This window comes from Onthophagus taurus, chromosome 6 (assembly GCF_036711975.1).
Source record: "Onthophagus taurus isolate NC chromosome 6, IU_Otau_3.0, whole genome shotgun sequence".
Lineage (NCBI taxonomy): Eukaryota > Metazoa > Arthropoda > Insecta > Coleoptera > Scarabaeidae > Onthophagus > Onthophagus taurus.
Window position 1 is genome coordinate 13,148,096 of NC_091971.1, and position 13,968 is coordinate 13,162,063.

At 34.8% G+C, this 13,968-nt stretch overlaps 1 protein-coding gene across 5 annotated transcripts; it reads right to left on the reverse strand.

The window, feature by feature from the left end:
* Positions 1-822: 822 nt before the first annotated feature.
* LOC111421008 (Dystrophin) lies at positions 823-13,724 on the reverse strand. Of its 5 annotated transcripts, none has more exons than XM_071196913.1 (5): positions 13,322-13,724; positions 12,924-13,268; positions 7,091-7,441; positions 5,086-6,970; positions 823-4,203 (listed from the first exon to the last, which is right to left on the reverse strand). In XM_071196913.1, exons 1-5 carry the CDS (start codon positions 13,571-13,573, stop codon positions 4,061-4,063), a joined length of 2,976 nt encoding a protein of 991 aa, XP_071053014.1. In that variant the 5' UTR covers positions 13,574-13,724; the 3' UTR covers positions 823-4,060. The 5 variants fall into 5 exon arrangements, with proteins under 5 accessions (XP_071053014.1, XP_071053013.1, XP_071053015.1 ...); XM_071196912.1 differs by having other exon boundaries at positions 7,061-7,441; XM_071196914.1 differs by having other exon boundaries at positions 823-907; positions 7,061-7,441; positions 13,322-13,722.
* Between the last annotated feature and the right edge of the window lie 244 nt (positions 13,725-13,968).

The window sequence follows — 13,968 nt, forward strand, 5'->3', positions numbered from 1 at the left end:
TTTTACATCCAAAACTTCTGCTGCTGCCAGCCATTATCAAGAAAACGTTTACAACACTTTGTTATTTTCTTAAAGGAAAGATCACTGAGGTGTCTCAAGAAGAACTTAATATTATGATAATATATTCTCCTTTTATACCAAAAAAAAGACCGTTTAGCAGAACAAGGTTCTAATACATAAAGAAGTGGAGTTATTAAAAAAACACTTTCTCCCAGAAAGTGATTGGATTTTAACTCATTTGCAAAAAAATCTCTAACAGCTAAACGCGCGAGTAGTTAAACTAGCAGTTAAAATGGCAAAAAATGAAATTCTCGTAAATTAACGATATTTCCAGTAAAATACGTTCGACCATGGTGTCCAATACTTCGATATTTAGAGAATTAATTGTTGTACAGGATAGAATAGCTAACTTTTTTGTTCATATATAATTCTTTTGTTAAGGTGCGATTAAGTGAAAGAAAAAATTTGATTTTGTTGAGTTGTTTTAGGCTGCAGCAAAATAACGGAGAGTCCGATTTATGCTATCAATACCTCAAAATATTCGACTGGATCTCTACTTTCATGTCCATATAGCTACAGCACACTATGCAAAATAAAAAATATACTGAACATAAACCGTTTGGTGATATCTCAAAAACTGAACATGATGGAGAAAAACTGAAGAGTTTCAGAATCAGCTCAACGTTCTACGTTATAAAAAAAATACCGCAGTCTTAGAGGAATAGATTGATTAAAATTTGTAAAGTAGTGTTTATTATCTCATTACTTACCACTTTATTTATTTCACTTTATCACTTCTTTTGAATACTTTAAAGGAGGGTATAAACAGGAATAATTAATTTTTTATTGAGTTATCAAGAAAATATTTGCATTATTTCTATATGCAAGGTTTCATTGATGGGTTTTCCTGAAACAAACGAAATAAAGAAAAAAAATGAATTCGAAAAAAAAAGAATGACATCAAAAGCACATTTAAAAGCACTAACAACATAATATAGTGAATTTCACTTAAGATGCAATATACAAAAATATATTTCCATAGTACTACTTACTTTGTCCCACATAAAATGTCTGAAGATGTACGGCTAAACCCGAAACTTTCTAGTTGTAAGTTCTAGTTTTAATTGTTATGCAGCGCTAGACCAAGAACTAGAATCATTCGGGTTTAGCCGTCTTAAGAGATGTACGGCCAAACCCACATGTTTCTAGTTCAAGTGACAGTGCAAGTGTAAAACTAGAACTAACACTATACCTAGAACTAGAATCATTTGGGTTTAGCCGTCTTTAGAGACGTGCGGCTAAACCCAAATGATTCTAGTTCTAGGTATAGTGTTAATTCTACATAGTAACAGTGTTAGTGTAAAACTAGAACTAACAGTAGTATCGGGTTTAGCCGTTAGACTAAATGTTTCTAGTTCTAATGTTAGTTCTAGTAACAGTGCTAGTGTAAAACTAGAGCTAACACTATACCTAGAACTAGAATCATTCGGGTTTAGCCGTCTTTAGAGACGTGCAGCTAAACCCAAATGATTCTAGTTCTAGGTATAGTGTTAGTTCTACATAGTAACACTGCTAGTGTAAAACTAGAACTAACACTATACCTAGAACCATTTGGGTTTAGCCGCATGTCTTTTAAGACGGAAATTCAGAGTTATCATAAGGACGTCATCTTTTCCAAGCAAAACTTTTCCTTAGCAAAACTACTCAATGCCTGTACTATTAACACGTTGACTACCGCAATAGTCACTAAAAGTCTATCCATTCTGGTCAGAACAATTTTAAAATTAAATTGGCTAGCAATAGGATAGTAAATTACAAATCATTATTTTTTTTATTGTTTTCAGTCGACAAGCAGCATATTATTCATGCGTCCCCACAAATAATAATTGCCGTACTGGCCGTTTGAATCATAAAGTGATTCATAAGAAAACAAGTCTGTTCATGCAAAATTGCAGTGGTATATGAATGATACGTTTAGTCGTTTACAGTTAGTGAATGGTATATGTTGGATTCAGGTGGTAGTGTTTAGTTTTTGGTATAAAAGTGTCTGTAAAAATGAGTTACAAAGAAGAACAACAAAAATTGTGGCAGGAGTGTCTTTCAGACGAAGACGATAATGAACCATTTGAGGATTCTGGTGATAAATTTGTTCCCAGAAATTCTAGTTATTCGTCTGATGATGAACCCGCTACAACCGAAGACGCGTCAGATAGTCTATTGGACACGATAAATGATGTTATCCAAGCAAATATGTAAGAAAGTAGTGATGAGAATAATGCGAACAAGCGTAACTGGAATAAATCTAATATCATTTCATTTTACTGAAACAAATGTTGGCGTATTGGAAGAAATACGTGGTGAAGATTTTGATAAAGGTCCGTATGAGTTCATAGATCTAATGGTAACAGAGACAAACTGCTGAAGAATTACCCAAAGCCAGGATTTACGAATGGCATGACACAAATAAAGAGGAAACTGAATGTTTCATTGTAATTGTTATCTCTGACAGTTTCCGTCCATTGAATCATACTGGTCCAGAAGTGTTCTGTACACTAACAAAATCAAAGATCTAATTCCTCGTAATCGATTCCAGTTGTTACTGAAAACATGAAAAAAAAAACCTGAAGCCTTAGAATATGCCAGGAAGAAAAACACGGATCCCTTTATAATATACCCGTATTTCCAGTTACTGAAGGAAACGATGCAAAAACTAAATTTATTAGACAAACCATCTAATATTTGGAATATGGATGAAACTAGTTTTTGCAGTGATCCCTCAAAGACGAAAATCGTAGGTGAAAACGGCTGTTCTTCTACTCGAATTGTATCTGGTACAGGGAGGACAAACACCAGTGTTCTGTTTGCTGCAGCTGCAGATGGACAAAAAGCTCCGCCATTAATGATATATAAACGAAAAAAGAATATCCAGGAACAACATATGCTACCACAGAGAACAGGTGGATGGAATCCCAAGTATTTAAGAACTATTTTTTGAAAACATTCATACTCTTCGTAGGTAATGGTGGTCCTGTTTTAGTTATATATGACGGCCACACAACTCATATCGATATCGACGTAGTGGATATAAAATTACCGCCATATACCAGCCACCTTCTACAACCACTTGACTTGTTTTTACATCTATTAAAGTATTGGAAGCAGCAGGTCAGGGAGAACATATACCAGTGGAAGAGCTGGAATTGTTGGACTCAGAAAATGGTCGGCAACATAGTATACAATTAGATGAAGAATATACACCATCAGCTGAAGATGTTAGTTTGATAGAAAAAGAAGAACATGAGAGAGAACATAAACAAACACCAGCTGAAATGGAAGCAGTCACGTTTGAAGGACTTTTACTAAACCTCTTAAAAGGAAATCAAGCTAATAATATAACGGAAACGACCAGGAAGAAAATATGTTCGGGTGCTGAATTAATAACAAGCGAAGATGTAAGAAAAAGACTAAAAGAATCTCAAAAATACGAAGCCCAAAAGAAAGAAAGCTGCTACCAAGGGACAGAAGAAGACCAAAGAAGAGAATTCGATGAAAGACAAGAAAATCAATAAAGTGAAACGTAAAATGATGCAAAAAAATACAAAAGCCATCTATGATTCAGAAACAGATGAAGAATATTCAGATTTGCATTTGAATGATGAAGATAGCGATTTTGAAACGCTTTCTGAAGCGGGTGCCGAAGCATTAGACGCACTTGACCTTGAAAAAAAAATTTAATTGAAATTGGAGACTGGATCTTAACTAGACTGAATTCAAAGATAAAGACTTTATTCAATATTTTATAGGAAAAATAGAAGATGTGGATCAGGATACCGGAAATCCAACTGCGAAATTTTTAGGGAGAATAAAATCAAAAACGATAACTTGCAGACCCGCTTTCACATGGCCTGATGTGGAAGATATTTCAGAAGTTGAGACTTCGGCGGTGATTTGTACTTTACCTCCTCCTATCATGGGAAGAAGGGGTGAAATCAAGTTTGATGTCAGTTTTTGTGGCTATATCATCATTTCAATGTACTATCAATATTTCCATAACCATTTGTTATATTTTAATTCTGAAAATTGCCATAGTTTCAAAAAGACCTCGGTTAGCTGCTCTTGTCCTGTAGATGAAGTCTATGCATTGGTGTGATAAATAACATGGGATGGCGCTCTTGCCTTCAAATATGGGATAAGTGCACCCGCCTGAAAATTTTGAAAAAAAATGTGTGTAGTGCCATGTACTATTATTAAAGCTGATTGCGTCCTACTAATTTCAGACTTCTACTATAATTCATGTATTTTGAACTCCATAACTATTATAGCAATCTGAAAAGCAACCGTTGATTCATTTGGCTTTTAAAAGTACACCCTGCATGAGAATCAACTATTGCTTCTCGTGGCTGTTGTGGAAATTTAGTCGTGCATCAAGTTACGCTTCTCATGGCAGTCAATGTGTTAAACTATGTTACATTTTATGTGAGACAATGCAAGTGCATAGTAGTTTCATAACTATGGTTACTACATTCATATATTGCGAGTTATATGAAATTCTTGGTATATGTCAAGGACAGTAGAATCTAACAGGACTGCTACATCCATTGTATTTTTGTAGTCCACTACGGGTTGGTTGCCCGCGCTCTACGTCACACTATTTGCCACGCCTGGTAACTGTCTGTGTTTTTAGAGGTTATATGATAGACATTAATACGTCTAAAAACATAAAACTTCAAAAATATAATGAATACGTCTAGGATATAACCTCTAACAATACACAGCAAACACAGACCATAACAACAGCTGGGCGTGGAAAATGGTATGACGTAGTTTGCGGGCAGGTTGTCAAAACAATGGATGTAGCAGTCCTGTTAGATTCTACTGTCCTTGGGTATATGTAATATTATAAATCACAGAAAAAAAAATAAAAACGCATTATTAAAAAAAGCATTATAAAACATAAACTTTTTTGTTAGAATGTCTTTATTATTATGATATGATTTAATTGATATGGGCTATTACGTTTGAAGCGTTTACAAATACGATATGATTAGCGGTGATCATTGGGTGGAGGAGGTTGCGATACCCTACCGGGGGTGTCCTGATTCAATTGCGACGCAGTTACATTCCTAGTTTGTAACGTCGAACTAGTAGGATCGTCCAACAATTGTCTTAATCGCTTTAATTGCGCTTCGAGCTGCCGATTATGATCCTCTAAAATCTCCATCCTAGCTTCTAATCGTCCTTTGTGTTTTCGCAACAATTTCGCTTCTTCGACCACATCGTGTTGTGCGGGAGGCGGATGTGGGTTTGCACCTCTTTGTAATTGCTCATATTCTTGTCGTAACGCAGCGTTTTCCGCTTCTAACTCTCGAATCATATCTTGTAATTCCGCGCGTTGTTCTTCATCGATTACTAGCATGAGTTGTCCTGGACTTGCGGGGGCTCCTTCAAGTGATTGACATAAATCGGCGATTAAGCGATGTTCATCTTCGGGGGAGGAAGCGCGAAGTTCAACTTCCGCCAATCGACTTGCGTAAATTTCTAAACGAGAATGCATGTCGTTGTGTTGCGGGGAAGCTACGGGGCTTTCAAGTTCATCTCCTTCAAGAACTGAGCGAACGGGGAGATACCCAACTCTTGGGTGTTTCAAGAAATAACGTTTTCCTTTGAATTTGTTTTTCAAGGCTTTCGTGAAATCTCGGACGTCTTCGGCGGAGGTAGTAGCAGCACAATATTCGTGCATTGGGTGGGAAAGTTTATGTCCTTTCGTTAAACGCCCGGAAAAGAAGCAAGCTTGGCACATATCGAAATTGAAACATTTCAAACAACGATATCGCAATCCAATTATTGGGTATTGTTTGCAAGCGTTACATTTCGCTTGATGTTTAGCGGTTTCCGCGGCGGCTAAACGATGCAACACTGGTAACCAAACTAATGATTGTGGTTCTTGTTTTAACCAAGCGAGGAAATGGGTTACTTCTAAATCTTCGCGCTCACCAAGACAACTCCGAACGCTTGGTTCAATATTCGACCCTCCAAACGCGGCGACTTCGCCTAATTGTCTTGGTACTTGCAAAACGTCATGCAATAACAAACCGAGTTTACGTTGATCCGCTTTTTGTTGGGGATCGGCTATTAATCGAAACAAGTACCGATATTTATCTTCTAAATGTCCTTTTGATAAAATCGTTAATCCAACTTTAAAGCTAAGTACGCGTAACTGCCCCGTTCTTTGACTATCATACACGTTTAATAACCAATTTAAAGCCATATCTACGCAAAGGGGCACGTCCACTAAATTTGGATACTCAGTAGAAACATTCGTATAAATCCCTCTTAAAACTAACATCATATCCGCTACATCTAAAATCTTATCGTTTTGTCCGCGCAAACCGTGCAAATCAAACGCTTCAGATGCTACATTTAACGTCACCAAATCCAAACATAACTTTTTTTGTAACGCTCTCAATTTCAACGCGGTTCTATACGCGGAAAACCTGACTTCATTTAACTGCAACAAACACGCTGCCAATTCGATCATTTGGGGATGATCCCAATGCGTCGTTTCCATGCTATGATTAATATAATAAGGTACTTTATTTGGGGTTGTTGCACGTTCCCAAGGCGGTTGCACACTTGAAGGTCCCGGAGAAATTTCCCCTTGACAACTCGAAGTTAATACTTCGCGTCGTTCGTGTATTGCATTTTGAAGGGCGCGATATCTAGCCGCGCAATCTTCTAATTGAGTAGCCGAGGTTTGCGGTAAAGCCCCGCCTAACATGGCCGCTTGATTCCGAGCTTCTTCTAAAAGCCTATGAAGTTGTGGGAGTTGTTGCTCTAAATTTCTAAGACTTGAAAGAAGTTCTCTTGCTTCAGCTGCGCTTCTAGGACCACTCCACGATAGTGTCGCGCGCTCTAAACGAGCGACAGCAGATACAGCTTCTTCTAAATTTAATGTTAATTGGGCTAATTTCTGCAAAAAGAAATTAGTTATGAATCCAAATTATTAAAATTTAAAAAAATTATTTAATTTAAAAAAAAATAACAAAAAAAAAATATTTACCGTATTATTCTCGTTAACAACGTTACTTACAGCAGCGTTGGCTTCAAACCTCGCTGCTAATTGATCAGATCTATCGATTAAAGCATTCCATTTGTCGGATAATTTCACCAATTCTCGTCGTAAATTTCGGGCGAGTTCCCCAGAAGGTTCGCTGGCAACAAATTGGCGTGCGTTCCTTAAACTCGCTTCCACCAACGGTCTTTTATCCTCCAATTGTTGCCTAAACGCCCGGTGATCATCTTGTCGGGCTGCCAAACCCAATTCGGTATCTTTACGAATAACCCATTCGGTTAATTCTCGCAAAGATAATAGTAAAGCGTTCCAATAATCGGCGTTATGTTCCAAACGATTCCTGAGATCCAATGTGCGTGTACGGAGAGCCTAAATTAAAGTGAATTTGTAAGTTCTTTTCACCTTTTTATTATTACTCTTTTTAACCACTACGTTAAGGTTTAAAAATAAATTATGAAAGTGAGTGAAGTTAACACCGAGTGACAATTTTTTACTTACAGTTAATATTAATGCTATTTCATAGTTCATGGTATAAGAAAATGTGGGTGAACCGTGTAAGTTTTGAGATTATAATAGATTACTAGGCGTTGTTGAAGAAATTACTTTGTATACATTGTAAGTTTTTATTGTGTAAACATGATGTGTCCTATTTTATCCCACTAATAATAAGTTTTGCCACTTAAATATTCAAGATTAATACCACCTTTTTTGTTATGTGAAATATATTACTCAATTTGCATAGAATAAATAAGCCATGTATATTTATTTTATAAAATAGGAACAAAACGTTTTAAAAAGTTGTTATAACTCATAAATAGGCAACCAATATTACACGAATTATTAAAATAATTTATTAAAATCGAAAATAAATAAATTACTAATAATGGCAAGGTAAAATGTAAAAGGACTGCTATATCCTTTGAATGCAGAGAATGTTTTAGTTTTAGTTGTTATTCAGCATTAGATTTTTTTTATTGAACCAAAACTAGTTCTAGGCAGCCCCAGGGATCTTTGATAGGAGAACTTGAGACTGATTGTATGTCGAAATCCCACCGTAAGATGGCAATAGCGTCTATACTGAAATAATTTAATTAAACTAACAATTTTATTATTAATAGTGGGAATGATGAGAGACAGCAATAACAATTATTATCAGTATCATTCTTTTAATTTAAAAAGTATAGATTCCAATTAGTGTTATATTTTTAAATTTGCCGCTAATTTCAACTTTTAAAATTATAAAGTTGAAGTTTGTGCAGAATGATAGATGAAAACGTCATTTTAAAGCGATTTTTCGGTAAGAGTATGTTAAAGTAATGGTATGATTAAATAATTAGATTATAATTGACATTATAGCTTTGTTTCAGCTAACGTTATAAGTTGTTGGAAGCTCGTCAGATGCAATCTCACATGTCATATGATGCAGTGATATTCAAATGTGCGGCATTATTTGACAGGTGTAATTGCCATAGGTAATTGCATCTGAGGGATTCCCAACCAGTCGCTCCAAACACTTTCCAAACAGTTATTCTGTGGTTGGAGCTTTTATATATAAACCCAATCCAACCTATATTCTAGTGGTTCGGTTCTTAGATGAATAATTCCAAAATATCTCCAACAGATGGCGCCATATGCGTTCAATTTTTAATACAAAGTTTTTGTCTAGGGAGTTGCATTTCTACGAAGCTATTTTCTATGGTTCTAGGTCTAGTGTTAGTTCGTGTGCTACTGTTAGCTCTATTTTTAGCTGTTAAGTATTTACAAATTCAAATTGTGAAATAGTAGTTGAATTCCCATGTGTGACGTCACAAACGGGCTGTTGAGTTGTGTATCTGTTCTTGGGATGTTGCAATCCTCTTAAGGTGCATTTAAACCAAACGAGCAAAGAGCTAGAGCTAGAACAAGAGCATTCTTTCTTGATCTTTTAGTGTAAACGAAAGCGCGTTTACACCAAAATATCAACGAGCAAAAATGAGAATCAAGAATTAGAATTCTTGCACATAGATGTTTAGATCAGCCGAACGAATGCTCATTCGGCTAGAACACAAGAACGCTTTGAAGAGACCGCTCCGATGAGCGAGCACGTCCGAACACGCAAGAAAGCTCTAAGCAATTGTTCGCACGCTCTAGTGTCGTTTACATCAAGCGATCGAACATTCTTAGAATATTCCCTAGAATCTTTGAGAACACAGACAGAACAACGAAAGAATGCTCTACATCTGTTTACACTAAAACAATATGATAGAGTGGGGATAGAATGAGCATTCGCTCGTCTGATGTAAATCGGCCCTTAGATTCTACCGTTCTTTGGTTCAAAAAGTTTATACAGGGTGAGTTCTTTTCCATGTTTAGTATGGAGATCTCGAAAACTAGCGGAGATACAGAGACGATTAAATAAGGAATGAATTGTAGTTTCATGAACTCAATTTAATGAGCTTTTTGGATGAAATGTATGGCTAACTAGATATCTCGAAAAACCCGTTTTTTTGTTATATCGTTCGATACCTATGGCTCTGCTATTATTGATTTTAGGAAAAATGTGTAGTTTTCTAATGAAAACCATAGTTGGCCATGACTTTATAAAAAAGGTTACATATGTTAATAAACCACGTGCAATATTCTACACGCTTATTGTAGTCATCTGGGGGTAGTGTTTGTAAAACTGCCATTTTATATGAACGAAATCTACGCTTTTTTAGTTCTCTTACGACAGTACGTTGTGACGTGCCTGCTTCAGATGCAACTTATGTTGAAAGCGATGCATCTTGATGGATTCGAGCTAATACATTTACTTCTGTCTTGCATCTTTAGTTGGTTTACAGAAAGAACCATACTCGCCCAAATTATCAGCCCCTTCAAAGTAGGTAGAGAAGGCTGGCGACGATCAAAACACTGTTCTGCAGCTTGTATTGTATTTTTATAGCATAAAATGTAACACTTAATGATATCACGCTTTTATTGATTAGAAAAATTCATATTGATTATAATCAGCAAAACCTCAATCAATATTAATTAGAAACTAAACGAAACATAATTTGCCATAAGCTGTCATAACCAAACGTATCTATCAATTGTTTCCATAGCATACTACCTGAACAGTTTTCCAATTAAAAGAATAAATGGCTATAATTTATTTATTAATAAAAATATCTATGTCAAGTGGTATATCATTAGAATCGTTAAGAAAAGGCCTTTTGTATAAAGTCATGTCCAACTATGGTTTCCATTAGAAAAATTATAAGTTTGTGTCATAACTCAAAAATTATTGCTTAAATAAAAAAATCAGTTAGATTGCTTTATTAAACATGTAATACCCTACAAATTTTTCCTTTACACATTTTCCCTAAAATCAATAACAGCGGAGCCGTAGGTATCTAACGATATAACAAAAAAAACGGTTTTTTCGAGATATCTAGTTAGCCATGCATTTTATACAAAAAGCTCATTGAATTGAATTCATGCAACTACAATTCTTTCCCTATTTAATCGTCTCTCTATCTCCGCTAGTTTTCAAGATCTCTACACCAAACATGGAAAAAAACTCACCCTGTGTAAATGTTTGTCAAGTTGGTCGAGGTTTAACATGACATTGCTCGCGGATTTTTACTTTCTATCACTTTCATCCACATTATTTTCTAAGTCAGACCCCCATAACTCAAAAGTTCATCACTCTCACTCATTGTTTACTTCAAAAGAACAAACACCACCAACTTTACAACAAAAGTAGATACTCTGGTCTGCACAAGTATACTCATCATTTGTCCAAGTACTTAAATACATTCCATAAATTACTACTAGGACATATTACTACATATTAATCAAAAGAAGACATGGAAACTCTTTCACACATAAATTAGAACTTATCTGGAAGTAGGTATTAAATCAGATCACACACCCTTGGTAGGACTCATGAAGATGACTCTTGGTGGATCATTTATACTCAAAAGTCTACAATGTCTTTTGCAATTAGAAAATATGCTAAGGAAAAAACAAAAACTTTGTTAAATTTCATAATGCTCTTTTAAACCCCATATCCCAGCTAATGTTCATTCAAAAAAGCTCTAAATTGGCACAATTACTCTTCAGATGCTGTGAAATAGATTTTATAAATCATTTAATGTATCAGAGTAAATAATAAATTTCCCAATATGAGGCAAACTACAATAAATAGATATAGGAATATTATTAATTAATTATAGATAATTAGTACAAAATTATTTGGCCATTTAAAATGTTCAACTTTCCCGCCATTGAATATGGAGAAACGGTAATTCAATTTTTGACCACCTGTATAAGATACTCCGATAAAACAAATGACAATCTATTTGACAGCATCTGAAGAGTAATCGTGCCAATGTAGATCCTTTTTGAATGAAGTTTCGCTGAGATATGGGGTTTTAAAGAGTATGTTGTAATTTACCAAAAAAAAGCTTAAAACCAAAATAAATCGAAAACGAAAAACGCTAGGTACCAATAACTGTTATCAAAGTTAACCTATTTTTTTCCGCACAATTAAACGGTGTAATAAAAACTATAGCATTCCATTTAAAATAACGAGGTTATAGTCTACTTCCGGTAGACCATAACCTCGTTATTTTAATATAGAAAATTAAGTTAATAGTTAATAGAAAATTTCAAATCTCTACGAATAGTGGAACCTGAAAAATCTCTTTTCACGAAGCAGTTACGTGAAACACCCTGTATAATCAGAAAATAGACTTGTTTCTAACAAAATTTAATACTTCCTCATCTCGTAGTAATAGAACATCTAACTCTCAGGAAGATTTCCTGTAAAGTCAAAACACAAGGAGATCTATCAGGAAAATTTTAAAGCCATGAAGGTCTATGACAGGGAAATGAGCTGTCATATCTGCTTTTTAACATTGCTCTGGATATGGTAGTATAAGATGCAGGCCTCCCAACGCACGTCTGGAACAATATTCAAGATGTCAACACAGTTGAACAATGCTGGCACCACATCACCAAAATAATTGAGTTTGTTATGCAACTTTGTATGGTTTTGGTCCCTATACATGTCTTCAATATTGCGTGTAGATACAGTTTTGGTCTATGAAGCACTTATAAGGATCTTAATTTATTCATAAAATACTAAATTAAAATTATGGTTATTATTGAAATTACCAAAAATCAACTTATATATTTAGTAACTCAAAATGAAAGCAATCGTTTAGGACACCTTTAAGAAATTGACTTATTCTTACTAAATATTATTATGAAATGAAAATTATTAACATTTAAGATCAGATTATGTGTAACTTGAATCATTCCTTTCATAGACATCATTCATGGTTCATGACTCTCACTCATTGTTTACTTAAAAAAAGCAATAAACCCAACCACACTTTACAACAAACTCATTGTTTGTCCTTAAGTGATTAAACACATTCAATAACTTATTACTAAGGAGACTATATCATGAAAATAGCCAGCAGATAAACTAGGAAATATTGTAAGAAACCAAATCAATTACATATTAATCAAAAGGAGGCATAAAAATTTTTTCCTACATCAATTAGAACTTATTTGGAAGCAGATATTGAATCAGATCATACACCCTTGGTAGGACTCATGAAGGTGACTCCATATCATTTATAAAACTACTACTTATTATTAAAGTACTACTACTTAGTTACTATTGAACTTACCAAATATCAATTTATATATTTAGTAACTCAAAATTAAACCAACACCTTTAAGAAATTGACTAAAAATTATTATGAAATGAAAATTATTAACATTTAAGATCAGATTATATTAATAAATTTGAAAAGGTTAAGGTTGCCTACATTTCCACCCACAAATATTAGTCTTTTTTTTGTTATTAACTTACTTGCCATCTTCTTTCCATTTCATCACCTCTAAGTTGTAACATAAGAGCATCTTCAGGTGCTAAAGTACCCAAAAGAGCCAGGCTGGAATTTCTTAAGGCAGTATGTGTAGCAGACTGTCTATCAATGTCGCCTTGTAATTCTTTTAGCTGGTGGGTAGCTCGACGAGATTCGACGTCCCCCTCCAAAGTTTCTAATACAGATTCAGCCTCGCTGAGCCAAGCCAAAAATTTATCCAACGAACGATCCAAATTTTGTAAATTACTTAATGAAGCATGTAAAAGTTTCCCACGATTAATAACACAAGCATCCAATCGATCATAATGTTGCTTTATATGTTCCATAACCTAAATTAATTTAAATAATAAACTTAATACATTCAAATCGTTACGAAACTAACCTTTTTATAATGACTAGTGTCTTCATGTTGATGTAAAGTAATTAATCGTTGGGCAAACTGTTGAAAAGCTTCAATTTGCATTTTGAATTGATGTAGTTCTGCGTGGAAGCCCTTTTGCTCTCTGAGTTGGACTTCGAGTACATCGGCGGTGTGCCCCACGGGGAGCATACCGCCGAGTTTCTTCTCCATCCGATGGAGCCATGACTCCAACTCTAAGCGTTTATGCTCGAACGAGTCTTCCTTTTTCTGCATCTTCTTCACGTACGCATTTTTATTGTCTTTCTTCGAATCCGTCACCCCCGGAAGCGGTTCCCCACAGGGTAACCCGGCGAGTAGATGTACAGATCGATGTCTATGACGTGTTGAGGGGTGACTGACCGCGCAACTAAATATTTACTACACCTAGCAAGTGGGACTTAAAATTAGAATTAAAAAAAAAATTTTAATAAATGTTTTAAATTATTAAAAGTATTTGACGGGAAGAAAGGATATTTTTAAGTTTGTTATAAATAAAATTAAAAATAAATTATAAATGTCGGTAATGTAGGGAATTATATTTTGATACTTTAAAGTATGTTTGGTTGGATATCTTTATTTATAAAAGATTAATTTGTTTTAATTAAAAGTATTATACATTATTAAAGTTT